General features: G+C 52.5%; 1 protein-coding gene across 6 annotated transcripts in view; it reads left to right on the forward strand.

Moving 5' to 3' along the window:
- NUP214 (nucleoporin 214) overlaps positions 1-24,522 on the forward strand; it is a 106,340-nt gene extending 81,818 nt beyond the window's left edge. For 2 of the 6 annotated variants that reach the window (XR_014829320.1, XM_005660529.4), the window contains exons 31-36: positions 8,903-9,059; positions 16,398-16,550; positions 20,491-20,662; positions 22,485-22,624; positions 23,725-23,749; positions 24,250-24,522. Coding sequence is in view for 2 of the 6 variants with exons in the window: in XM_005660529.4 (XP_005660586.2) it covers positions 8,903-9,059; positions 16,398-16,550; positions 20,491-20,662; positions 22,485-22,624; positions 23,725-23,749; positions 24,250-24,283 (681 nt within the window). In the remaining 4 variants the exon portion in view is untranslated. Of the gene's footprint in view, positions 1-4,666; positions 4,850-8,902; positions 9,060-9,346; positions 10,794-11,121; positions 11,197-16,397; positions 16,551-20,490; positions 20,663-22,484; positions 22,625-23,724; positions 23,750-24,249 lie in introns of those variants that run through there. The other 4 variants (XM_005660530.4, XR_014829322.1, XR_014829324.1 and 1 more) reach the window with 4 other exon arrangements.
- The last annotated feature ends 3,046 nt before the right edge of the window (positions 24,523-27,568 follow it).

Consider the following 27,568-nt stretch of genomic DNA (forward strand, 5'->3'; position numbering starts at 1 on the left):
ACCCAGCCCTCTGCTCTTAGCTGTGTAGCCAACAGAAACGAGTGCTTGTGTTCACCAGAAGGTCGGGAGGAGAAGAGCAGTGTATTCAGAATAGCCCCAAACAGGAAACGACCTGAATGCCTCCCAGCGGAAGGACGGACAGAGAAATTGTGCCGTATTTACGCAGCCAAGTGCGACAGAGCTGCTCCTCCCGCTGCAGACGAAGCGGACGCGCCCCGCACGTGCGGTGTCCAGTGAGAGAAGCAGGCGCGAGAGCCCACAGTCTGGGTTTGCATTTGCCTCGGGAGTCGAGTCGAGGCAACACGTAGCTGTCACGATAGAAATCCCAGTAGTGCCGTTAGGACATTGTAGAGGGGGTGCGAGGAGCCTTCGGAAGCACTGACGATGTTTGGATGCCTTAAATGTGCAGTGTTACAAACAGTTGTTCGTCAGAAGTCATCGAGCTCGCTGCACGGAAAGTTTGTGAACTTAACAGAAAACGCGGCGTGAAGACCCTGACCGTGCGACGTCATAGAAGAGGTTAGTGCGGGTTACACCGGCGTCATGGACGATGCTTGACGCCATCGAATTACACGCCTCAGATGCTTAAATAGTCAAGTCTTACCACAATTTAGACAAATAAAACATTTTTTAAAAAAGGGTGGCCAGGGGACCAATAAACATACTCAACTTAATTAGGAACACAAATGAAAACCACAGAGAGACACACACCGGTCAGACAGCAGAAATGGTAAAACCCAGCAATACCAAAGGGCCATGAATGAGCAGAGCCACAGGAACCCACAGTCGCGCTTAGCTGGGGCGGGGGGTGGGTTGGCACGGTCCCCTTGGGAGATAGTTTAGCCTGATCTAGCAAAGCCCTGCAGTTGCACCCCGCTAGAGAAACTCGTGCACCTGTGTACCAGGGTGCGGTGTTGTAAGAGCCGAAGACCAGAAGCAGCCCAGGGGGTTGTGGACATTCCATCGGGTGGATGAGCTTGCGTTATCCTGTAGTGGGATGGATAGTACATTGTGAAAGAGTCGTAGGTGACTCACGGGTATAGTACATTGTGAAAGAGTCGTAGGTGACTCACGGGTATAATTTATTTTCTGCCTCTCATAAGCATACTTTGAGCCAAGAGGTTTAAAACTTACTCTGATAAACTCCGCATTGGTTACCCTCCCCGCCCCCAGCTCTTAGTCTTCCTTCACAGAAATTACGTTGGCCATTGGAAGGGCTAGGAAGTCACATAATACTTTTTCCGTCATGGCCAGGGCCTTACCTGTTATGTTTATTGCTCTATCCCCAGTGCTTAGGACTGTGACTAGCACAGGATAGGCAGGGTAAAAATGATGGAATTTTCAGGTGGTGGGGGTATTCTCGGAAAAATCTAAGAAAGGTCGATTCTGGCCACAATACAGAAGACCTCCACTTTCATCCTAATACCAGGAAAAATCCAGATAGTGTGAAAATCACACTGATTCTGTGGGTATTACCCCCAAACCTAGTAGCATTCGCTGGTGGCTGGCTCGGCTGGTAGCTCAGACCTTAGCTGGAGCTCTTGGCTGCGACGTCTACGTGTGGCGTCTCTGTGTGGCTGGGCTTCCTTACAGCGTGGTGGCTTGGTTCCAAGGAGCAACATTCCAAAAAAGAGAGGGAGCCAGGCGGAAGCTGTGTCACCTTTTCTTCCCTGTCCCCGGAAGTCATGGGGCCTCGTTTATTCAGCATCTTCTTGTTCAAGACAGTCCCAGAATCCCACCCAGCTTCAAGGGAAGGGGAAGAGATGTCACCTCCTGCTCTAGAAGAGCATTTAGGCCTAGAAACAGCACCACGGCCATCTTTGGAAACTAAGCTGTGTCCCCCGAGGACTGTCAAACATGGCAGCAAGCCTTTTTGGATTGATTTCCAGAGAGGGGAGTTAATCCTAGGTGAGCAGGATGGTACAGCAGCTTTCGGGGGCAAATGTCAGGTCTGCGTTTGGGAAAGTCGGCGAGAGGCCTGGCTGCAGGAAGTTCACTGGCTGGAGAAGGAGCCAGAGGAAAGAAGTTATTGGCACCAGTGAGAACAAACAAAGCAGATGGCCAATAAGCACGTGAAAAGATAATCAGTAGCATTAGAAATATTAGGAAAATAAAATTCAAAACCATAGTGAGCTAGCACTCCACGTCTTCTAGGAGAACTGTAATTTCCCAAAACAAAGAATGACAGGTGTTGACAAGGATGCAGAGAGATTGGAGCCCTCCTGTACTGCTGTTGCAGTGTACAATGGTGTGGCCATTACGAAAAGTGGATCCTTAAAAAGCCAAATGTAGAACTGTCCTATGACCCAGCAGTTCCACGTGGAGGTATATACCAAAAGGCTCGGAAAGCAGGGACTCCGGCCCTTGAAACCAGTGGTCGTTGCAGCATTATTCACAGTGGCCAGAAGATGGAAACCACCCAAGTATTCCTCGACAGCTAACTGGATAAACAGAATGGGGTGTGTCCGTACAGTGGAATATTATTCACCCTTCAAAAGGAATGGACTTGTGAGTCGTATTATATGTGGATAGACTGGGAATACATTATACTAAGTAAAATAAGCCAGATATAAAAGGACAAATGTTGTATGATTCCAATTATATGAGCTGGAAATGCGAGACTACCAGGAGCAGGACTGGAGAGTTCATTGTTAGGTTATAGAATTTTTGTTGTGTAAAATTTTTGGAAATAGATGGTGGTAATTATACAACATCATGAATATAATTAATGCCATTGAATTATACACTTAAAAACAGTTAAAATGAGTTCGATGGCATATATTTTACCAAAGTTTTGGGAACTTAAAGATGTAATATACAAAACCCATCAAATTTTATACTTTAAATCAGTGACTAGTGTGGTATATGAATCATATCCCAATAAAGCTTTTTTTTTAATGGAATCTGACAGCCTTGCAAGTTCAGTATAAAAATCTCCTGTTCACCCCTCCCCCCTTCCCCTTTTGCTAAGAGGAAGGAAATAAGGGCAGGAGTAAAAGCAGAAAGAACTTGCAGTCTCGCCATCTCCTGATCCCCTGGAACTCTTGATCCCAAAGGTAACACTGCAGCCCAGCTGCCTCCTGGCTCCAGGCTCCAGCTCCGACATGTATACAGCTGGTAACCTAAACCCTAAGCAAAGACAGTGTCAGGCTAACCAGAGCCGAGTCCATTCTAAATCTGTGAACACGTCCCCAGTCAACTGAGTACTTGGCGAAGCCTGCATACTCCCCTCCTCGCTTGAGGTGCAGATGGGAGGCGGGCCTCTCTCACTGCGGAAGCTTAGCATGCTTCAGTCACCACGCCACTGTTGTTCTGTATATGTGTCGGTGTACCTAGCAAAACTATGTGACACTCCCAAAAGGAGGACCCACAGTCGCACTTCAGAAATCAAAAAATAACGTACAGATGATCCGGCGTTGGAAGTAGCATGCGGAGACTTTATAATAACCGTTTTGCCTAAAGATGTACAGGAAAGTAAAAGAATGTTTGAAGAAAGAATCTCAGCGGAGAAATGGGAACTATAAATACAGACAGAAAGCCAATCTGCGTGTGAAGTTTAAAACCAGTATCCAGAGTAAAAGTGATTTGGTTTAACAGCAGAGTGAATGCTATAGAAGAACAAGAACAGTGAACTTGAAAACATGTCGATAGAAATTACCTAAAATGAAGCTCAGAGAGGCTGAGAAGAGATTGGACGGAACAGTAGCGACCTGTGCAGCAGTACCAGGCCGTGCACCGTATGTGCGATCGGAGTCCTGGGGGAGAGGAGACAGAATGGGATGGAAAAAATTTTTGAAGAGGCAGTGGCCAAGCTTGTCCAGATTTGTTGGGAGGAAAAACAAAAAACAAAAAAATAAAACGGGAATCCATGAATCCAAGAAGCTCTGTGAACTCAAACTGTAAATACCAAAAAACCATCCATAGCTATGTCATAGCTAAGCTTCCGAAAACCAAATACCAAAAGAAAAATTGTAAAGCAGCTGAAGAAGAGAGGCTGATGACATAAAGAGAAACAGTGTGCTGTGCAGTTAAATACCAAGGTTTTAAATAGATGGCAACTGTAGCAAAAGGCAGAAAGAGTAGCTTCCTTGGGGTTGGTCCGAGCTTCTCAACTGATGATCCTGATTCTGCCCCCAGGGGAATTTCACAGTCACATCTGGAGACACGTTTGATCCTCATGGGGTGGGAGGGGCAGGGAGGCTGCGGAACATCCCACAGCTTCCAAAACAAGGGAATATGTGGCTCCAAGCGTCAGGAACGTCACAGCAAAGAAACCACCAGGAAGACAAAGATTTCCTAGAACACAGAAAGCACTAGACGTAAGACACATGAAAACTTGCTGAGTGCCGTTAATCATCAGAGACGTGCAGATTAAAACCATGAGATTCTGTTTCATACCCACAGAATTACTGAAATCCAAGAACTAACAAGGCCAAATGTGGAAAAGATACAGAGCAGCCAGATCTCTTAATACATTGCTGGTGGTGGAGTTCCCGTCATGGCGCAGTGGTTAACGAATCCGACTAGGAACCATGAGGTTGCGGGTTCCGTCCCTGGCCTTGCTCAGTGGGTTAAGGATCCGGTGTTGCCGGGAGCTGTGGTGTAGGCTGCAGACGCAGCTCGGATCCTGCGTTGCTGTGGCCCTGGCGTAGGCCAGTGGCTACAGCTCCGATTCGACCACTAGCCTGGGAACCTCCGTATGCTGTGGGTGCAACCCTAGAAAAGGCAAAAAGACCAAAAAAAAAAAAAAAAACGTTGCTGATGGGAGTTGAAAAGTGGTGCAGACATTTTGGAAAACCCTTTGGCAATGTCTCAGTACATTAAATAAATACACTAACTTTATGGCTTAGCAGTTCTAGTCCTTGGTATTTACCCAAAAGAATTGAAAATACATGTTCACAGAAAGGCTTCTATGAGAATGTTCACGGCAGTTCTGTTAATGATAAACCAAACCTGGAAAAATCCAGATGCTCATCAATAGGAGATGCCAGACCCTGGCGTGTTCATATGGCAGAATTCTACTCAGCAGTAGACAGAAGAGGGTGCCTAAGGCATGCAGCCACGTGAATGGAGTGTCTTTTGATTCTGGCCAGGTCAGTTGAGCAAGCAAATGAAATAAAGGCATCCGCGTTGGAAAGGAAAACTATATATCTGCAGATAACATGATCATGTATTTAGAAATCCCAAAGAAATCTGTCGGTGAAATCTTAGAACAGACGCATAGGTCCAGCAAGTTTGCAGGATGCAAGATCAATATATGAAAATTAATTTATGTCTATGCATTTGCAACAAAGCACCTGAAAATGAAACTAAGAAAACAATACTGTTTTCAGTATCATGAAAAGGAGTAAAATGCTTAGAAATAAACTTAACAGAAGTGCCAAATATACACTTAAAAATACACTAAAGAATTGTTTAAAGAAATCAAAGATGACCTAAGGGGAGTTCCTGTTGTGGCCCAGTGGGTTGCGAACCTGACAGGTATCCATGAGTTCGATCCATGGCCTCACTCTGTGGGCTAAGGATCCAGTCTTGCCTTGAGCTGTGGTATAGGTTGCAGAGGGGCGGTTGGATCCAGCATTGCTGTGGCTGTGGTGCAGAATGGCAGCTGCAGCTTGGATTGGACCCCTAGCCTGGGAACCTCCATGCGTCTCAGGTATGGCCCTGAATAAAGGGAGGGACATCCTGTGTTCACCAATTGGAAGGTTTAATGTTGTTAAGATGGCAGCAGAGAACCAGGACTGTAAAAAGGAACCTTCATGCCTGCAGGAGTTCAGCAGTGAGGCAGGCAGACAGCAGCGGTTATGTCTACAGAGCGGACATTTGAAACGGGGAGAGGGGGTCCGTCTTTATTGAAACAGTTTGATTTCAGGTAGTTTGAAGTACGATGGAGAATAAAGCAGGAAGGGAAGCTGATTCAGGTTAGATAGTCAGGAGATGCCTTTTTAAAGAAGTCCCATACATAAATGTCTCTTTCCATCTGTTTCTTTGAATTATGGTCAAGTCGAGTTCACTCACTGAGCTTGGTTGATGGCTTCCTTTGGGCTCTTTATCTAGAGATTGCCCTTCCATATCTCTCCCTCTTTAATTTTTCCTCCTGATTCCGCTGTGGAACGAAGCAGGTTGTTAGTCCTGTAGAGAGCCCCGTGGTCTGGTCACTGGCTGTGTCCTCGGGCTGTGGCTTCCAAGTAACTTGTTCCTCTGTTACTTCCTGTGAAGTGGTACTTGGGTCTGGAAGCTGGACGAGACTCAGAGGGGTTTGGGTCATTTTGTAAGGCTGGATCTTGAACGCTAACCTCCCTATTTAAAGGAATTGGTCATGATTGAGGCACAGAAGTGTCATTATGATTAAGGTTCATGTTTTAGAGCCTTATACTGGAAAGGCAGTGGGTGAAATGATGAGATGTCTGGGATTCGCCTCCTGTAATAAAGGAGGGGGGAAGTAGACGAGGATACAGGTAACACTCAGCCGGCCGCGAGGTGATTGTCGACGCCGGATGCTGGTACACGGGTTCATTAGACTCCTCTGTCTGTACTTGGGAGATTTTCCATAACCTAAAGTTTTTAAAACTATTATTATTCATTGTCATGAAAATGTATGGGCCACTCCGACCCGCTGATGAGGATGCAGTAACTGTCAGTTCACATCCACCGCAGTGAAGTCTCAGCCACTTCGGTTCATTTCTACACATATCCGTCACTTTTCAAATCACATTTTTAAAATAGGCCGAACCATCTGAAATTGCCAATTTTTGTTTGATTTTGTAGGACAAAGTGTCCGTATATTGGCCGTTTCCCGTGTTTCAGCCTGATGCACGGAAGGCAGCTGAGAAACCTGCCGTTTTCCGTTCTTTGTGTGCCGGCGTAGTTGCCACATCTTCCCCCTTTGATGGTCATTTTCCTGGTTATCAAAGCCTGTGCTCTAATGATTGGATCTCAGAGCAAGTTTGAAAAAGCTGTTCCTCATCCTTAAATGGCTGTCGCAAACAGTCATTGTCGTCTTTAGAGACATTTGCGGGGGGCGGGGAGAAAGACAAGTGCATCACGTATGTTGCCCTCAGGTAAAAATTAGCTTGGGTTCAAGACGCAAAAGACCCTGCTCCTGTACCAAGTGAAGGGGAGGCGACAAAAGACGATGCCGAGGGCCGGGCAGGGGCCAGATCGTGTCCTGTCGTTTAGAATTTCTCAACAAAAGTGAAACGATCTGACTGTCCTTTTGAAGTGTTCTAGCTGCTGTGTGAGCTTGGATTGTGGGGAAGCAGAAGTCAGGCTGTCACCCTTAGGAGACCCAGGGCAGGGGTGGCGGCTGAGCACCTGCAGGGGAGGGATGTGCTAGGGTGGCCGCTAGAGTGATTTTTGTGGGAACTTCCATATGCCGTGGGTGCAGCCCTGCAAAAACAAACAAAAATTGCTCGTAAAGTGCTTTAAAAAGTGCCTGGCTGGGCGCAGTGGGTAAATGATCTGGCTTGTCTCTGTGGAGGCGCCAGTTTGCTCCCCGGCCCGGCACAGTGGGCTAGGGATCTGGTGTTGCCGCAGCTGTGGTGTAGGTCACAGCTCTAGCTCGAAACTTCCATGTGCCTCAATTATCACGAAAAAAGAAAAAAATAAGTTGCCTGGCATGAAAAAGTGCTCAGTTACTGGTTTGTTGTCTTAAAATACTGAAGAGCAACCATGTTTTGAGTTTGTAATTACGTTTCAGGCCTGTTTCTAAAAGGCACTACATTTCTTAGCACATTTAATTCATTATGCTTTAATTCATAAAGCAGCATGTTCCACGTTGTACAGGAGAGGGCCTTCTACACTCTCCATCCCCTTTCGAAGGGGGCTGCTGTAAAATTCCTGGGCAAAGCAACCCAGTTCTGATGGCCCCTCTTATTCTGCATCATCAGCCGGGAGACAGCACGCTTCATACGAACACTCCCTCAAACCTAGCACTGGTCTTCCTTAAAGAACCAGGTTCTAAACAGAAATTGAGCGTGTGGTGCCTGATGCAGCTCTTTGTCGGCACGTGCACTGAACCAGCAGCATCCTCCGAGCATAAGATTTGCAGACTTGGACCGAATTCAGCCATGGTCATCATTTCAACAGTGGCGCTAATTTGAGCTTATTTCTGCAGTACTGGGAGAGTCATTATGAAATAAACATGTGCAAATTGGGAGAAAAGACAGTGGAAATCACTTACCGTCAGTTGCCGATGAGTTCAGCCAAACACTAGATGAGTTGACATAAGTGATGCTCATTAGAACCTAGAAGTGGTTTTTTTTTGTTTTTGTCTTCTTTTTTTTTTTTTTTGCTATTTCTTGGGCCGCTCCCATGGCATATGGAGGTTCCCAGGCTAGAGGTCCAATCGGAGCTGTAGCCACCGGCCTACACCAGAGCCACAGCAACGCAGGATCCGAGCCGCGTCTGCAACCTACACCACAGCTCACGGCAACGCTGGATCGTTAACCCACTGAGCAAGGGCAGGGACGGAACCCGCAACCTCATGGTTCCTAGTCGGATTCGTTAACCACTGCGCCACGACGGGAACTCCCTAGAAGTGTTTTTAAACTCTTTCATTTGGGGGAGCTCTCGGGGCCATGGTTTTCCTGCCCCGGCATCATGTCCGGCAGAGACCACAGGCAGCGGGGCAGATCAACGGTTGAGGCCTCCGTCTCCCATCAGTCATGTTTCCAGAGAACCGTGAAGGTCGAAGAACTTGAGAGCGTGTGATTTGTAGGCCGTGCTCCTGTCCAGAGCTCAGCTCCTTGGTGCTGGTGAGGGCCTCTGGACCAGAACTGACCAGCGTGCACTTGCTCTTTCCGTCTGGGCCACCTGTGCGGGCCGCCTCTCCGCAGGTGTGGCCTGCCACTTTTCCACGACCTCTCATCCCGTCTCGCTTCCTGCCCCTCTTGTCTTTCAGCCATCGTCCTCTTCTGGCGGGGGTATGTTCGGGTCTGGAAACACTGGAAGAGGGGGCGGTTTCTTCAGCGGCCTCGGAGGGAAACCCAGCCAGGACGCAGCCAACAAAAACCCATTCAGCTCGGCCAGCGGGGGCTTTGGATCTACAGCCACCCCAAGTAAGTGGAGGAGGTTTTCCCCATTTCTTGGTCCCCTCATGTTCTTAGCATCCTCAGGGTGTCATCCAAGCTTCAGTAACAAGTGTAGAAAGGAAAGGGCTAGAAGGCCCTTTTAAGATATCTACCCCAAAGCAGTGTGATCTGTTTGGATATTTGTTTTTTATTTTTGGCTTTTTAATGAGATGTCCTATATAATCATAAAAAGACATCAGAGCTGCAGGGAGAGGATCTGGGTTTTGAGCTACTCCCGTCTTCCCTCTCAAGGCCCAAATTGCTCTGTTGCTTAGGATTGAAATGACTTGGAATGAATGCAAGCAGACAAGCATAAAAGAGAGCATCAGAACAAGCTGGCTGTGCGTGGAAAAGGAGCAGCTGGATTTTCATTTGTGTTGGACTCTCTTTGAATTTGCTTGAAAATTCCGCTACTGTAGAGAAATGTCGCACAAAAGTTGAAGCCTTCATTATTTCTCATCTCTTACATTTTTGTCTTATTTTCAAATGAAGCTGTGTCTTTCTGCTGGCACTTTCTTCTCCAGCTAATTCCTTGTTGATCTGTCTCTTCATGGTTGGAAATGAAAGAAATGAGTTTGTTTAAATCTTGGGAAAAATAGATACCCTGCCGCCAGCGGAGACTGAGCTGTGACGTCGGGAGCCTGTCATCTTCACCTTAGCCTCTCTTGCTGAATATGCCGGACAGGAAGCGTCTCTCTGCTGTGCTGGACCAGGTCTTAATGGTGGAGAGCGAGGGTCCTGTGGACAGGACAGATACGTCCTTGCTGTCAAGGCTCATGTAGTCAAAAGCAAAACTTGATCCTGAGTCTCCTGGAGTCACAGATCAGTTATTTTAATATCACCGTTCATCTGGTGATACACAAGGAAAAATATAGTCAAGACACATACCTCTTAACTTGTGAAAGTATAGAATCAGAAATTTTGGTTCTGCCAGGAGGAACTTAGAATCCTAGAATGAAGGGATCTCAGAAATCCAATCTAGTAGTTTGCAGACATGTTCTGCAGATGAACTCTTAAGCAGAATCCTGATACAGAAAGCGGATAAAAATGGGTTCTTCAGAGGCAGAGGCCAAGCGCTAGACACATACCTGGTGGTTTCCCCATCCTCTCCCCAGCTCCGCGCGGAGCTGCAGGGCTCCGCACACACGCTCCGAACATGCGGTCCTTGTGCGGCACCTCCATTCTCCAGTAAGGAAACCAGCCCAGAGTGGGTAGGTGAGGTTCAGTCACGAACGTGGCCGGAACGTGGCAGACCTGAAATCCACCCGCTCCGTCCTACATAATGTGCCCACTACGGCCTCTGGCACCGAGTGGACATTTCATAAAACGTGCTAGTGAGAAACGTGGCTTGATCCCATAGGTAGTTCATTGTCTGCACGATGGTGTTACTGGCCTGTTTTGTTCAAACATAGCTCTGTCAGATCTTTGTGAAAATTCCTTTCCTCCTGTCAGATTCATCTTTACTGCCACGGCTCTTACCCATCAGAAGCTGCCTTCTCTCGGCAGCGGCTGGAGCTGGCTCGCACCTGCTCACTGGAGCCAGCTGTGCACACTGCTTCCCAGCTCTCTGCCCAGTGACATCAGGGGTATTTATTTACACCACGGAAATGGGTCAAGGCTGCAAATCGGGGAGCCCTGCCCCCGCCTGTTCCTAGGCACACCATTGTTTTTAATTCTTTAATTCTTTTTTAAAATAAATACATGTATCTATTTTTGATACCAGACTTTGATACTTCATTTCCCAAACACTGACTATTGTAAACCAGAGGTTTCATGCTTAAGGGAAGTTTAAGTGCCTTTGAAAGGATACAGGAGAGACTTAACATTATTCTGTTTTTAAAAACTGAAGTGTGGAGTTCCCGTCGTGGCGCAGTGGTTAACGAATCCGACTAGGAACCATGAGGTTGCGGGTTCGGTCTCTGCCCTTGCTCAGTGGGTTAAGGATCCGGTGTTGCCGTGAGCTGTGGTGTAGGTTGCAGATGCGGCTCGGATCCCGCGTTGCTGTGGCTCTGGCGTAGGCTGGCGGCTACAGCTCCGATTGGACCCCTAGCCTGGGAACCTCCATATGCTGCGGGAGCGGCCCAAGAAATAGGAAAAAACCGACCAAAAAAAAAAAAAGAAAAAACACCTTAAGTGTTTGAGGAGCTCCCCGCTGTGGTGCAACGGGATCGGCAGCATCCTGAGCCCTGGGACGTGGGTTCCGTCCCCGGCCCGGCACAGGGGGTTAAGGATCCAGCATTGCCACAGCTGCAGCTTACTTTGAGGCTGTGGCTCGGATCTGATCCCTGGCCCAGGAGCTCCGTATGCTACAGGGCGGCCAAAAATAAATAAATTAAAACTAACTGTGTGATTTTGCTAGTGACAGGGACAAGAGCCCCTGTAGCCCTGAGGCCCAAGTGCAGGATAAGCGAAAGGCACGACGGAGCAGGAGCTGGCAGCCCTCAGGGAGGGCAGCGTCCTCGCCCCCGAGCGGAGCATGTTTTCTGCAGCTGACCAGGGCGGGCCCCTTTCTCCCCGGTGACGCAGCGCTTGGTCCCTCTCTGCCACGCCCGCTCCCCAGACTGTGTGGCTTGACCCCTGGTCCTCTTCTGCCTCCCCAGCAGCTCCTCCCGCTGCTTTCTTCTCCTCTCTGTCGTTGTGGGTGTGTTCCCCAGGGTCATCAGGCCACCCTCGTGGTCCCCAGACTCCCTCCTGCCTGCTGTCTCCCGCACCACGGTCTGGGAATCTGTACCAAACTGAATGTCGTAAAACTCTTGGGTTCTCCCACGAGGCCTACTCGGGACCCTTTGGCAGCGTCCCGCCAACGATAGAATATAAAGTCCAGGTCCACTCGTTAGACTGAAAGGCAGGGCCCTCTGTGGGCCCCAGTACGCTTTTCTGACTGTGACTCCATTTGCTCAACACAGTCCCTCTGCTTCGTCCTTCACACGCACCTGTCCCTTCTCCCGGCCTGAGTGCCAGCGGTCACACTGCCCACCCCCGCTCCGCTCATCCGAACCTGCTCTTCCTCTCAGGGCCAGCGTATGTCTTCCTCTCTGCAGCTGGGTCTCCGGGTCTCAAGGGGGTGGGGGCACGGTGGCCTCTTCTCCTCTGCAGCCCTGGGTCCCCTCCTTCATGGTCAGGGACGTCAGCAGAGGCAGCGGATCTTTCCTGATCACCTGCTGTGTGCCAGTCATGGGGTGTACACTGTCTGATCACCTCTACAGCAGTGTCCTTAGGCATGGCCACCCCCGTTTGACCAAGAAGGGGGTAGGTTCCGAGCAGGAGTGTGGACGTAGGAGGTAACAGCCCCTAAGTGGCATAACCAGGGTTTGATGCAGGCAGGCGTACACAGCTTCGAAGCAGCGAGTTACCTCCTGAGATCACCGAGCTTTGCAATGGTCTGCGACTCCCCCAGCCCCGGGTGCCTTGTTTGACAGCCCTGTGCTCTTTGCACAGGCATTGAACACGCTTCCTTGCAGAGCGATATCTGAGCATAAATCGGGCGGCCAGCAGTTCCCTTTGTGACATTTAGGCCCCGGGCTGCCTGGTCCTGAAGCTGCCCTCTTTAGCCCAGAGACGTCACTGGGACTCCGCAGGGGTCGACAAAGACAAGCTAGGACCCCTGTTTCTTGGAGCTGGCATGTTCTGTTTCCAGAGGCTCCCAGGGCAAACGCTTCTTCTCTCTTTCTGGCCCAGGACTCTACCAAACCCCACTGTTAACACCTGGGGTCGTTACCTGTAAGGCCCCACTTCCTCCAGCGTCTTGTCCTACAGGCACAGCTTTCCTGCTCTGGGGCGTGAGAGAGAGAGGTGTGTGAGTCTTGGGATCCCACAAGCCTCCTCCTACCGCCCTCTTTTACGAGAACGTCCTGGGAAGTATCCTGGACAAGCGCTTCCTGAAAACCCCCTTCTCCGTGTGTGTGGAATTCTTGTCTCGTGACCTTAGACCTGCAGAGTGACAGGAACCTTGTCTCTGTGATACTGTTTATATCAAATTTGTATGGAGTGTAATTTACGTTGGGTCAGACCCCGCTGCTGGATTACGCTAGTGTTTCTGCCAGAGGAGAGGGTCTGTGCAGGTGCAGTGTGACCTGTCCTTGGAACCCCCGGAGAGGTCATCCGACGGCTCTGCAGGGACAAGCTTGCTCCTGGCTAGTTTGTGCACAAGTGAGGAAGACTCCTCCTCAATGAAACACTGGGCCAGCAACAAGATCCTTTTTTTTTTTTTTGCTTTTTAGAGCCGCTCCTGTGGCATATGGAGGTTCCCAGGCTAGGGGTCAAATCAGCTGTACCTGCCGGCCACAGCCACAGCCACGCTAGATCCAGGCCGCCTCTGCGACCTACACCACAGCTCATGGCAACGCCGGATCATTAACCCACTGAGAGAGGCCAGGGATCGAACCCGCGTCCTCAGACGCGTCTCCACTGTGCTGCAACAGGAACTGCCAAGATACACCCTTACTTACCGTATTTTTCTTTCAAGAGCTGGAGACTGTTACTTTGGGGCTGCTCGGAGAAAACTGAGAGACATTGTTGACCATAGAAACGGGGAGAAGCAGACACCCCACCATTTAATGCCACTTCGTTTCAGGGTGTCTTAAATAAATCCTAAAACATTTCAACATACAGAGCTCCTGTTGAGACTGCAGATGACAACTGTTACAACTGACCTAATTCTTGTGATCTTCGCAAAATGAAAAGGGGTTTCACTTTCCACTCCCAACCTGCTCGGTTTTCTTGCATTGAACACGATTGGGATATGGCGGGAGGAGAGTTAGAGAATCGAGAGGGAAGGTCTGTTTGCTGAGGAGCTGCCTGCCGCCTGCTTAGGTGCTTTCCACGCACTGGCTCCTTCAGTCCTCGCAGCTGCCTTGCTGGGCAGTCGCCGTCCCCATTTCATGCACGAGGAGACAGGGACTCAGGAAGGTGAAGTCCTTGCCCTGTAGTTATTAGGTGTTTTGAGCCAGGGCCGACTGCACGGCTCATTATTCCACTGTCATATCTGTCAACGTCTTAGAGACAAAGGAGCCTTAAAGAGAGAAAAGGGTGAAGAAGCCCAAAGACTTGTGGAGTTCCCCCTGTGGCACAGTGGTTAATGATCCAGCTTGTCTCTGGTGGTGCCGGGTCGATCCCAGGCCCAGAGCAGTGGGTTGAGTGTCTGGCATTGCTGCAGCTGCGGCTCGGATTCAGTCCCCTGGCCCGGGAACTTCCTTATGCCACAGGTGCAGCCAAAAAAGAAAAAGAAAAGCCCAAAGACTTGTACATATTCCTGACTCCTCTGGAATTGAAGCTTTCCAGCATTGTCCCAATAAAATCATTTCATCTCTGTGCTTCTGATTTCTCCAGAAGGAGATCCAGCCTCTCATCTCGCATTTGAATTTGTTTCTATTTGGAATTTTTGCCTTGTTAGCACGAACAAAGTCAGAAAATTGCAGTCCTCTGTTCTTGAAATGCCAAATAAAAGGAACGGCTGAGAAGTCTGGCTTTTGTCTTCAGTGTCCCATGTCCTGCCATTGAAGGAATCAGAGGTAACCTTCAGCTGGCTCATGATGGCATATTGAGACTCCACCAGGGGACGTACCATCCCGTGGCACCATACATGAAGGCGATGAAAAGGGCTTTGGTAACCACTCCTGCCGTCAGTCCCTGAACGCACTCACGGCCAAGCTCTCAGACTGTCAGCAGTCGTTTTACAGAGCAGGTGACCGTGCGGTGGTGCCTGGAAATTTGAGAGGTTGTGTCCCTGAGATAAGGCTCCCGCTTCCTGGGTGCAGATCAAGAGCATCCCAGCGGCAGATATTAGCAGCGTCCCATCTCCCCTTGGGACTGGGGAGGGGAGATTGGCGGGGGAGCGAGAGGGGAGACCCCAGGGTTGATGGGCACGGCGGGCCACCTCTTCAGACAGCTGGCTGCGAGAGTTCCGCTCTTCTTCCCGTCACCCCCGCTGGGAGCCCCTGGCTGACTTTGGGGGGAGGCTGGCCAGTGCGGATGTTTGTACCTCGCTTGGGGACAGAGTCGGCACTCTATCGCCCACCCGGAGCGTGTCGTTTTTCCTATTTATGCCTGTGTCTTTGGGCATTGGTCCCATTCCAGATAGCGTCTTGCTGCCTTACCGTGAGCTCAAACGCAGTATAATAAAGCCCCGTCTGAACATGCTGGGGACATGTGAGTTGCCCCCCCGCCCCGAAAAGTGCTAAAAACGCCTGTTCTGTAGTGTGCCGTTTGTATCATCCAGATGTTTCTGTGCATGTGACTTTGTTTAATAGGTCCCTTGTCAGATTTGCATTTCTTGTAACAAAATCTTCTCACCCATCTTGGTTTTTAGTAGCTAGTCTCCTTTTTTCCTTTAGTTCTTGGAGCTGAGGGGCGTGACCCACCAGATAAGCATCCAAAGGTCAGGGGCTTGGTTGAACCTCTTAGGAAGCGGAAGTCCGATGGGAAGGCTTGCTGGCCCCGTGGGTTCTTCAGGACCCCCCCAGCTCCCGTGCATCGGGAGGAGCAGCAGGGTTTGTCTTACCTCGTCTGCCCTTCTCTGAGCAGATCAGGCAGCGGCAAGCAGGCCCAGCTAGACGATAAAAGCAGCACTCCGGAAGCCGTTACGCCTGGGTTGGATTTGCTCTGTCCGTTTCCCCTAGTTTGCCAGACGGTGAGGCTGGTTCTCACCTGAGGAGCTCCATGAAAACAAGTTGGGGTCTTCAGCAGCAACGGTCTCGTGCGGCCGCAGGGTCGGTCCGCAGTTGGACAGACCTGATGCCCGTGGGCGCAGATGCCGTTCTGCACAAGAGCGTCTTTACCAAGACCCACTGCCGCCCCTTTATTTTCTGCCCGTAGACTCGTGCCAGGAAATCCTGAGCCTGGGCCCCGGAATGATTAAAAACATGACATCAGGGAGTTCCCATTGTGGCTCAGCAGGTTAAGAACCTGACTAGGATCCGTGAGGATGCAGGTTCAAACCCTGGCCTCACTCGGTGGGTTAAGACTCCAGTGTTGCCACAAGCTGCAGCATAGGTCACAAATGCAGCTTGGATCCCGCGTGGCTGTGGCTGTGGTGTAGGCCAGTGACTGCAGCTTCGATTTGATCCCTAGCCTCCTGGGTCCCTTCCATGTGCCACAGAGGCGGCCCTAAAAAGAAAAAAAAGAAAAACAAAAAAACCTTTTCGTCAGGATACGTGCACATCAGAGACGGCTTCTCCCTCGCTGCCACTCCGCTCCCTGGATCCTGGACTGGGCGGCACCCCCTTCTCCCCAAACGCCTCATGAGGTCTCCTCCTTCTGTGTTCTGAGAGGCCGGTAAGGACATCTTTCTCCCTCCGATCTGCTCACCTGCGTTCTTCTTCTCTTCAGATACCTCCAACCTGTTTGGAAACAGTGGGGCCAAGACGTTTGGTGGATTTGCCAGCTCCTCGTTCGGAGACCAGAAACCTACTGGCACTTTCAGCTCTGGAGGAGGAAGCGTGGCCTCCCAAGGCTTTGGGTTTTCCACCCCGAATAAAACAGGTACTCCTGTTCCTCCTCGCCGCAGTCATTTTTGTATGTCCCTTTAATACGCAGAGACACGTGGACAGGTGGAGGGCTCTCTGGGGTGGTTCTCAAGGGAGCAGGACTGGAGAATGGAGGAAGAGACTTTGCCCACAGTTCAGCTGCTGTTTCCTGAGCTTCTGCCGTGTTTCTGGCACCATGAAGTCATGCAGCCCTTAAGAGAACTTCGTGTGTTTTTAGGGAAGAAAACATTACGTAATAAGCAAAGTGAGGGCACCTATAAGAGTGATAACTACGATATAAACGAGAGAGCATCCTGAGTCTGATGTGCTCAGGCACCCATGACCTGTGACGGGCAGGACAGGCTGGCTGTTTAATTTCTCGTGTCTCTGTCATTTTGTCCTCTTTCCCCAATCCCCCTTTTTATTAACCTTTTCATTGAGTATAAGATACATAAATACATTACATGTTCCTGTACGTAGATAGTAGCCACACAGAGTAACTCACAGCTCAGTGAATTTTCACACTTGGCACATACCCATATAGTCCAGAATAAAGGATGTTACAGAAGCACTTTTTATCCCAGTGCTTCTTCGAGAGCATACATTTATAAACTGTGTGGCCTTTTATAAGCATGTGTTATTACACTTATAATGAAAAATGTTAAAGAACAAACATGTTTACGCAGCGAAAACGTCCTTCTTTTCTGTCTACTGCCCGTCCATCCTATCTCTGTCTCTGGGACCTACACAGGGTCTGCATGCCTGCCCTGGTTGTGTGGAAAATTGCATGACAAGGTTTTGTTAAGGCAGAGGGGGCGGATGTGTGCTGAGAAAGTAGTTCTCTAAAGCATACGCCCACAGGTAAGTGGGCAGGATGCTTCTCCCTTGTGTGTGGGGGCGACTCTGAGTCTGACGATTCCAGAGCTAGGCTCCCGCCCTAGGAGCAGGTGTCCAGGTGGCTGTGACTGAGGAGCAGGGCTGCCCCAAATTAGTACCTGGAATCCCACCTTTTAGAACCTGAATCGCTGTGGTTTCCAAATGCACTGTGACCTTCACTCGGACCCTAACCCGGGTGGCTTCGTCTTTGGGTGCTGGTTTTGATACGCTTTCCTAGGATTGAAAATGAACTAGACGTGAACAGTACACCTTTACTTCGACCCCACCCTTTCTGCAGTGTTGATTTTTGAATGAAAGGGCCACGAACCTTTTGGTTCTAGTTAACAAGGCAACATTATTTGACTAAGAAGTTGCAGCTTATTAATCATCGAGATTTTTGAATTTATTTAATAATTTTTAATTTAATTAATTTTTTGTCTTTTTTAGGGCCGTACCCGAGGCATGTGGAGGGTCTCAGGCCAGGGGTCGAATCAGAGCTACAGCTGCCAGCCTCCGTCACAGCCACGCCAGATCCAGGCCGCGTCTGCGACCTACACCCCACAGCTCACGGCAGCTCCGGGTCCTTAACCCACTGAGTGAGGCCAGGGATCAAACCCACATCCTCATGGATACTGGTCAGGTTTGTGAACCGCTGAGCCTGACGGGAACTCCTGAATTTATTTTTGAGGAAACTGGTAATGTTTTCTCTGATTCTTGTGTTCTTCTTTTACATTGTTCCTTATCCTGGGCTCATGTTCCGATTGAATGGAGAACTTGCCCCTCTTATTTTTTCAGGCCTCTCACCTTTGAGAATTTTCTTTTCCTGTTTGATACTTGCCCCATGAAATCACCTCGATTGAAGACTCAAGGGATTTTAGGTTGATGGTTTGCATTGGTCTCTGAAAAAATTCCAATAGCTTCCTTGGTCCCTTGAGCACAGTTGCATCAGGAGATGCTCCTCCTGGCATTACTGGAGGAGAGGCCCGCAGGCGGGACAGCCTCCAGACAACCTTACTGCCGACCCCGGGTCACCGCATCGCTCTGTCTCGGGCATTGCTGGCAGTGCAGGGAGGCAGCCTGGCACGTAGTGGGTAGATGATGGGCGGCCTTTTGAGTCACAGAGACCTTGTCCCAGGCCCAGCTCTGCCACCTACGAGCTGGCCCAGCTGCGACAAGGGGCATGTTCTGTGAGCCTCATTTTCCTCACCTGAGACATAGGGATGCAAACTGCTGTCCAGCCCCTGGAGGGCCCTCAGTAAGCCAGACCTCAGAAGTGTTACTATCAGTGATGACTCCTAAATTCCTGTTTCTTCTGGAGAAGGAAATCATGAGGATAGGCAGCTGTGGTGTGTGTCGTGTGCGTGTGTGTGTCCCCTCCCCTCCCCTGTCCGGTTTACGGTCTGTATCATTGCGACTTCTCACTTTTCACTCACCTTCTACCGAGAACTCGGAGCAGTATTGAGTACCGGGCACTAGGTAAAGCCTGTGGGTCCAGGAAGAAAGTGTAACCAGATCTGTCGTCCGTCCTAAATAATTCAACGGCAAGGGTTTTTAGCACTTTCTTTTTTCCAGTCTGTTACAGTCGTAACCCAGCGGCCTCCGTCGCCACGGCTTGGAATTTCACTCAGGGTTTAAAGCGCAGAGTGTAAACCCAGACAGGAGCCTCACAGGAGGTACCATCTCGTCTGTGCTTCTGCTGCTAAAGGCAAATGGGCAAACGATTGAACCCCAGGTAGCAGCGAGCGAAGGGATCCCATGGACAGCCTTTCATATCCAGTATTTGATCTTTCCGATTCAGAGGCAGAAGCTCAGGCTGTGGTTATACCTGGAGTAAGAAGGCCTGAGTGGCCCTCTAACAGCAGGATTCGCTTTCTGAAAGGGGCCTGAATGAGGTCCCCTGTCCCTGGGCAAGTCCCCTCGTGGCTGTGCCCAGGCCACCATCGCCCCCAGAGCTCCTAGGCCAGTCGTCATTGTCAGCAGCACAGTCCTTGAGAGCACATTTCTTGGTCCGTTCTGCCCCGTGCTGTTCAGTTGACACTTGCTCTGTATAATATGTAGGGAGAGTCTAGAATGTGATAGAGTGTCCGTACTAATGGCCAGGAATGATGTGAGCAGCAGCTCGGGGCCTGGGGACCCGCTTTCCGGAGCAGAAGACGGAGCCGCTCTTCCTGCCTCGTGGGCCTCCACCAGTCAGGGAGGCCACCCCGCGCAGGCCTGACCCTTCCTGCGCCGGGGGCCCCGGAGCCCGCCCGGGGGTGGGGGGGGGGGTCTTGGATGCGGGGCTCCCCTCGCGGCTGATGGATCGCTTTCTCGCGTTCCTGCAGCAGCCCTCCTCCAGGCACCGTGTGCCTCTTGATTGAGGAGTCGTCCCTGACTGCGCAGAGAGAGCGTTTAAAAAAATTCTTCCGTATGGGAGAGAGACTCCAGGGAGAGATGCGAGAGCCAGGCGGCTCTAAATTAGTCAAAAGCGCCTGGCGGGGCGCCAGGGCCATGCCTCTCCACTAACGCAGCTCCCAGATTCTCCCTGAAGCGGGGTCTCAGCCTCCAGTTTCAGAGTCTGTGTCTCCCTGGAGCAGGCGCCCAGCCTGCACGGTGCTAAGTAATGAGATGCGGCCTCTGACAGCTGGGTGGGGATTGGAGTCTTGAGGGTTTTCACTGAGGAGCCCAGAACATGCAGAGGAGCCGGGCAGGGGTCTGACATGCACCAAGGTGGTTCTTGGTGGCATTCAGATTCTCCAGGGAGACGTGGCGCTGACGTGTCCAGCTTGCCTCTGGGAGGGACCGGGGGTCTCCCAGACGTCTAGGGTCTGCTAGATTCTCAGAATTCCAGGGAGCTCTCCTAAGTGGACCCCAGACCCCTCTGCTGGCTGTGGAGGGTGGGTGGTCATGGTTTGGCATCCGGGGTGGTTTTATTATTTCGCTGGAGAAGGGGTATTGTCCTTTGCTATGCTTTTTTGTATTTGACTTTCTAACGTTTTTTTCCCTTTTTTCCCTTCCTCTTTTGGTTTCTCACTGCTCACTGTCTTCTCTTCCTGTCTTCTTTCTTTCTCCCTATTTCTGTTTGCCTCTGTTTTGCTCAGGTGGCTTCGGTGCTGCTCCAGTGTTTGGCAGCCCTCCTACTTTTGGGGGATCCCCTGGGTTTGGAGGGGTGCCAGCATTCGGTTCAGCCCCAGCCTTTACAAGCCCTCTGGGCTCGACGGGAGGCAAAGTGTTCGGAGAGGGTACAGCGGCCGCCAGCGCGGGAGGATTCGGGTAAGCCCCCCGGGAGAGGCCTGGGGAAGCCCTCAAGCTCAGGTCAGCAAAGCACCAGGGCCCGGTGCTCCTGTTTTGGAAAGTTCTGTTTTCTCTACTTTTGACTGAGCTGAAAGCCCCTCCGTCCAAATCAGCCAACCAGGCGCTCTAGGATTCCTGTTCTTCCTAGCGGCAGGCCCGTTTCTGCCAAGCCAGGCTCTGTCGAGTACACGATCCCATCAGCTGTGTGGCCGTCCCTCGGTACAGAGGGTGCTGGTTGGTGGATGCCTGGTCTCCGGGTGGAGCCGGAGGATTGGTTACAGGAAGAAAATCCGTCTCACCGTGGCTGGCTCCAGCCCGGACTGACCCTTGTGTGATGACTTCTGATAGGAAATTCCGAATGAATCGTTTTCACCAGATTCTTTCCTCTCGGGGTTGTTGTGCAGAAGACCCTCTGTCCTTGAGCCAACCAGGCCTTGTGTCCCCTGCGCCACTGCAGACGCGCAGGGCGGGGATTGGGGCCGCAGCCACTGGGCCAGCTTCCACAGCAGGCGGCACTGAGACCCCGCACGCGTTTCGCAGTCTCAGGACTGCTCAGCCTTTGAAGCTGCTCAGACTGCCAGTGCACGGCCTCACTTGAAAATGCCATTCTAGAGATTTGCTGTTAAGGGCCCTAGCAATTGTCTGCTTACCAAAACCCCAAGGAGAACATAGCCCTCACCACAGCGCAGCGCCCCACTAAAACATACGTGCTGATGGCCTCAAAGAGGCCCGTTCAGAGGAGGTGGTAATGTCTGAAATCCACGTCAGAGGGGCCTCCGGCGGCCTCCGCACTGGCCCAGACGTGTAAAGCTGAAGCGTTGGGGAGACCTGGCAGGGTGCTTGGGTTGCGTGTTGGTGAGGCGATAGCATCTTTGTCTTGAAAATAAACTTAAGTGGTCCCGGAGCTCCCCAGTGGCTCGCCGGTTAAGGATCCTGTGTAGTCACTGCTGTGGAACTTCTCCGTGCCACAGGCACAGCCAGAAAAAACCTTAGGTGGTCCTTATTCATGGCCATTCCCCCCGTGGAAGATGCTGGCTCAGAAGCGCTGGAGAGGTTCGAGGAACGCGAGCAAGTCCTGCTTTTTGGATTTTGCATGGAGACTGATGGGTCTTTTGAGTTGCTCCCAGGAAGTCAGGAAACCCCAAGACTTAAGGAACGCTTTCAAGGGAGGGTTGGGATCCCTTTAAGCCAGTATTCTTGGCAGTTCTGACGGACACTCGTCTCGCCAGTGACCGCCCAGCCCGTGATGCTGCAGCTGACTGGGAATCTCGAGGGTTTGTTTGTTTATTTGAAACCAGCTGTTTTCTTCACTGGTAAGAAAGGATCATGCTCTGCCTTGACCAGGGAGGCTACTCTCCCATGTACATCCTGACTGGCTGGCTCCCTGGCGCCAGCTCTGGTCGGAATCCCCAAAAGAGCCGTCACCTTTCTTCAGGTCCCGGGTTGTGACGCCGTCGCTGACCCCGGCTGGCATCTGAGGAGTCCCCACGGTTGGATGTGAGAGGCCCGAGGCAGGAGTGGGATTAGAGCAGGACCAGTGACCTGGAATTTCCAGACAGTCAGATGGAGACTGAAACACTGGACCAGGGGTCCTCAGACTGTATTTCCCCCAAAGCGGAGGGGAAGGTTTGCGCCGGGCTCTAGCCGGTTTTCCCTGAGAGGCTGCCAGATTAAGCCGAGCCCGTCACCTCGAATCGTGTGTGTCGTGCCTCTCAGGACTCAGGAGGACGGACTGAGGCCATTGGGCAGCGGGGGGCCCCGTGGCCTCGCTGACACGGTCTGCTCTCTCACCCCTACCCAGGTTTGGAAGCGGCGGCAACACCACGTCCTTCGGCACCCTGGCGAGTCAGAACGCTCCAACTTTTGGCTCCCTGTCCCAACAGTCTTCTGGGTTTGGGACCCAGAGCGGGGGGTTCTCCGGCTTTGGATCAGGCGGAGGAGGTAGGCGGCCAGACAGCTTCCCGCACAGGGGCCCTCCTGGTTTCCTCGGTAAATGCCCACCTGGCCCCCAACCCTTCCCAAAGAAGGGGGGCCTTTCCTGGCCGTTCAGTCCAGTATGTGAAAGGCTGAAGGTGCTTGGAAGACAGCGTGTTCTTTTAAGGTTTTGATTAGACTTGGAACATGCCGTTTCTTATCAAATAATGAGATGGCTCACTTGATGTTTCTTTCAGAATTTGAGGATTCCCAAAAAGTAACCATCCTACTAGATCTTGATGTAAAAATCTAAGCCAGCAGACTCAAGAAATAAGATACAGAAAAATAAAAACAACACATACTTTACCAAACGTCATTCGTCTGTTTGACACTCCACTGCACACAGTAGGATATATACGGTCTGCTGTTTTCCTTATAATACATGCGAGGCACAGAAGTTACAGGCCTCGTTACTGTTTTACAAACAAAGATCCAGAAACTCCAGGGCGACAGACAGCAGCAGAGCGAGGTCTAGAACCCAAGTGTCTTGGGACTTCCCGCCGTGGCACAGCGGAAACGAATCCGACTGGTGCCCGTGAGCACTTGGGTCCCATCCCTGGCCTCGCTCAGTGGGTTGAGGATCCGGCGTTGCCGTGAGCTGGGGTGTGGGTCGCAGACGCGGCTCGCATCCCGTGTTGCTGTGGCTGTGGTTAGGCCAGCAGCTGTAGCTCCGATTCGACCCCCAGCCTGGGAACTTCTACGTGCCTCAGGTGCGGCCCTCAAAAGACAAAAGACGAAAACTAGAACCCGAGTGTCTTGCTGCTCTGGCCTCAGACGAGGAGGAGGCGGGTGGATGGGAAAGTAGGGGGAGGAGCAACCACGCTTTCTTAACGCGGGGGACCTGTGTGGTGGGTGCGGCAGGGAGGGGCCGTGCCGAAGGCCCTCTGCCCACGCCGGTCGGGGAGGAGGGAGGACCCTGCAATACCCAGAAGGCCACGGCCCTTCCCGCGCGGCCGGAGGAGCAGGGCTTTCCCTGGGGAAACGCACGGGGAAGAACGTGGCCTGGAGACCACCTTTGTCTTTCAAACGTTCGTGTGGCTTAACGGCCCCCTCTCCCTCTTTTTCAGGTTTCAGCTTTGGATCGTCTAGCTCGTAAGTATCTTTCCCAGTTTTGCGTCATTAAATAAGGATGCAGGAGTGTGTGATATGTGAAAATGCTGGGTTTTGCTCTGCGTGTGTAGCTTGCGGCCATTTTTCCTGCTGCAAAATCTTGTCCTGGAAGCTTGGCGGGTCGCAGCAGCGCTTGGGTTCTGTGGACGTGCAGAACTCGGCGGGCAGAGGGCAGGAGGTGCTGACGACAGGGTGCTGCTCGCAGGGCCGCGCCCCGGGGGGAGAGAGCGTGCCTTCTGAGGGGCAGGGCCTGGGAGGCAGGACTCGAGATGCTTTTCCTGACGTCCCTGTGCGGGTCTCCGAAGCCTCACGCTGCCTCCCGGGCTCCAAGCCCATTACCGGATTTGCTCTCCGGCTCTCACCCTGTGCTTCTGTGTGGAGCTTCGGGACATTAAAAACTCAGAGCCCGCGGGCAGCCGCGTGAGTCTGGAAGCCGCTGCTCTGAGCAGGCGCTGATCAGCCTCCCCGGCACTTCCTTGCAGGTCCGTCCAGGGCTTCGGTGGCTGGAGGAGCTGAGCGCCTGTCCGTGCTCCCTTCCTTCCGTTCCCGCGACCAGCCAGCTGCGTCTCAGCGCCTCATCGCTGAGAAGCCCCGGAGCAGTCCTTTGAAGTGGGCATCCTCGTTGAAATACACAGCCAGAAAGAAGCAGCAGACACTGAACTCCGGAGCTGCTGGCCTGCTCGTTTGGTTCTGTGTTTTGTGTTGGTTATCCGCTGCCCCGCCCCCGCTATTAAACCGTTTCGTCTGTTTCTGCACAGAACGCGTGGGCCCGCTCTCAGGCCGCAGCCGAGGAGAGGCCTCTCCTCGTTCCTGTGGCTCTGAGAAACCTGCACGGCCTTCCGCCCGCCAGCCGTGTGTGTCCTCCCAGAGGGCCAGCGGGATCCAGTCCCGCGCAGGACATGGACAGGCAGGGGCTTGTCCCAGACGCCCTCCCCTGGTCTCCCCAGGCCGAGGCCTCCCCCCGGGAAGAGGCCGGTGCTGGCCAGCCGCCTTCTTGAGGCCAGAGCTTCGTCTCTTCTTCCGGGGTCTTTGCTCTTGGGTATCGGGCCCCTCAAGGTGCCAGCTTCACGACTGGGTGGAGGCAAAGAGACTCACTTCGGCCGGCGTCGGCTGAGTTTCCGAAGGGGTGTTCGCGCCTCTCGGGCCAGGTGTCTGTGAGGCAGGTGTGGAAGACGGGGTGTGGTCTGGTGACAGGTGTGCTGTCCTTGGAGCACGTCCATCTGTCTGCTCCATTTGGCCCTCGATGCCATGTGTCCGCCGGTGAGGTCTTGTGCTCTGAGGAGCGCTGGGCAGTTGATTGCGAAGACAGCTTTCATGTCCAGTAGGTGACAGTGACGGTGAGGGCGCCTCCCAGCTCCTTGTCCATGCACCACAGGGCACGTAACCCTTGGGTGGAGCCGGGAGTTGAGGAGACGCTGCCGCCCCCCAGCGTCACTGCAGGAGTGTCCCCGAGGACGGCCTGGAGGTGGCGACTTCAGTCTTAGTGTCGCCTGCTCGTGGTGCGGCGATGCCCACGTCTGGGCGTGTTTTAGTTCTTAGGCCTGCGATGTCCTGGACAGTTGCTGACCAACCAGGACTGCCTCACACCAAGCGTAGGCCTAAAACCTTGTTATCTTCTGGGTCCAGAATACAACGACGCCGTGGCCTGAGTCATCCGCAGGAGAGGGTTGGAAAGGGGCAGCTGTTCAGATTTTTCATGCTGGCAAGTCATGTTTTAGGGGCTGTGATAAAGGTGTTCCCCGTGGTTTAGTTTGTCACCTCACAGCAGCCAGTGCGGCCTTGATAGTTCCGCTGGCCGTCGAGAGGGTACACCTCGGCCGGGACACCGGGACACCACCGGCTCTGCTGGGCCTGCTCTGCCGGTGCCTCCCACTCCCTGGGGGTCCTGAGACCCCCAAGGCTCACACCTGCACGTCCTGATTCAGTAGGACTGAGGCTGGCCCTGGGCACCCTAGGGCACAGAATTCAATGGTTTCTCTGGCTCAGCAGAGGAGGGCGTCTCAAGAGTGCAGCTCACCGGGTTTCAGGAACCCCAAACCTGAATGAGGTCCCTGGGTGACCGAGCCTGTTTTCTGTGCTGTTGGTCAGATTCTGTCCAGATCTTCCATTAAGGCATCCGTGGCCTTCAAGGAGCTTGGACTCTGATAATTTAACAGGTCCCCTTTTCCGTCCTTGCAGCATTGAGAGCCTGTGTCCACTTCATGAGGCCCCCTTGGCCCTGGAGCCAGCCCCCAGACGTCACCCGGCCAGGCGCAGGGCTCGTTCCGCCCGCCTGCGCTCTCCCTGGTTTGCACCGGGGCCAGCTTGAGACAGAGACACTCAGGTTTTGAGGGGAAGGCTCCCGGCGGAGGCCTTGCTTTAGGGGAGCTCTGACTGCCAGCAAGAGCTGACCTGCCTCGGCATGTCCTGCTGACCAGCGCCCAGACAAGGGCCACCTCCTGTCCTGTGTTCCCCCCAGAGGCTCTTTTTTATAAATAGAAGCTGGTTTGGCCTAAACCCTTGACCTCAAATTCTCTGCCTTAATCCTGCATTGAGGTGGCATGTGGCATCTCTCTGTAAGGCCATATCAGCTGTGCTTGGCCAGATAACCCCCACATCGCTGTCAGGCAGCGGCACGGGGAATGTGCTGCTGGCCCAGGAGCCCCTCTGAGCTCCTTTTTTGGGGTCGGTTCACTGGTAGGTGGCAGGGGTCATCTCTGAGCACAGCCAGCACACACCCCCTGAAACCCAAGCTCCCAGGATATCGGGCTTCCCGCCTGTCTGGGGAAGACGGCGGGCACCAGCCTTGCCCAAATAGGGGCAGACGGAGAAGCACCGAGAGCTGGGGTGTGGGGATCGGTCCCGGTAAAGGGGACCCCAGGTGCAGTGGGGCAGTCACCCCTGGCTCAGTGTGTGTTTCCACCTATGTAACTGCGGACGGGCAGGAAGGAAACGGGGCAGCCCTTTGAGCTGGGTCGTGTCGCTGGGCTTTGCCACGTGTCGGTGCTCATCATGGCACTTCAGAGGGCAGTGCAGTGGCAGAGGCCACGAATCGGGTTTCTCAGGGGCAGGAAAAGCCCAGCGAACAAAACGGGCTGGTGAACAAGTCCCCTCGTGTGTTGTGAAGCCGTCAGTACCCGAGCTGGTGGCCCCTCATCCCCACATGCGTCCTGCGGCGGCCTTCAGTTTTGCTTTCTGTTTCTGGCAACTTCCAGAGACGTTTCCGGCTCAGGTCTGTGGCAGGACAGAGGGGGTGTGGACCTTGCAGGCTGACCCTGGCCCTAAACCTCACCAGCTCGGGGGACCCGCCTCCAAGTGTCACAAGGGCTTCTCCCTGGGTGGTAAAGTGCAGGGCGGTCGGGAGGCGTTTATGACATGCTCCCCACAGAGCACCTGGCACAAGTAGGCTCTCACTCAGGGTGGCATTCGCCCTGCAGACCCTGCCCTACGTGCAGGGCAAACCATCCTAAGTGGATGCCCACTTCAGCCTCCTGGCTTGCGGTGGGGGGGCCTCTTCCCTCCGGCTCTCGGGCCCTAAGTGTAGCAAACACGGGGCCACGTTGGGTGAAGAGGCCGCCCCTCCCTTAACGAAGCTCCAACGCACGAGCGCTGCATCCTCATTCGAGATTCAAGTCAAATTCTGTCAGCAGAGCTGAGTTGGTTCCTGGAATCTGAGTTTTCAACGGGCTTCACAGGTGGCTCCCACGCAGATGCTCCATGGTCCGCGTATAGAGAATTCTTGAACGGCAACACTCATAAATGTTCTCTTCCAGGGGAGCCTCCGAAAGAGGCCCTCGCTCCCGTGCACCTGTTTGTTTTGCC

The sequence above is a fragment of the Sus scrofa genome, chromosome 1 (genome assembly GCF_054392235.1).
Source record: "Sus scrofa isolate SSC_HxYL_T2T_F1_AM1 chromosome 1, Sscrofa_HxYL_maternal_Yorkshire_Landrace_v2.0, whole genome shotgun sequence".
Taxonomy (NCBI): domain Eukaryota; kingdom Metazoa; phylum Chordata; class Mammalia; order Artiodactyla; family Suidae; genus Sus; species Sus scrofa.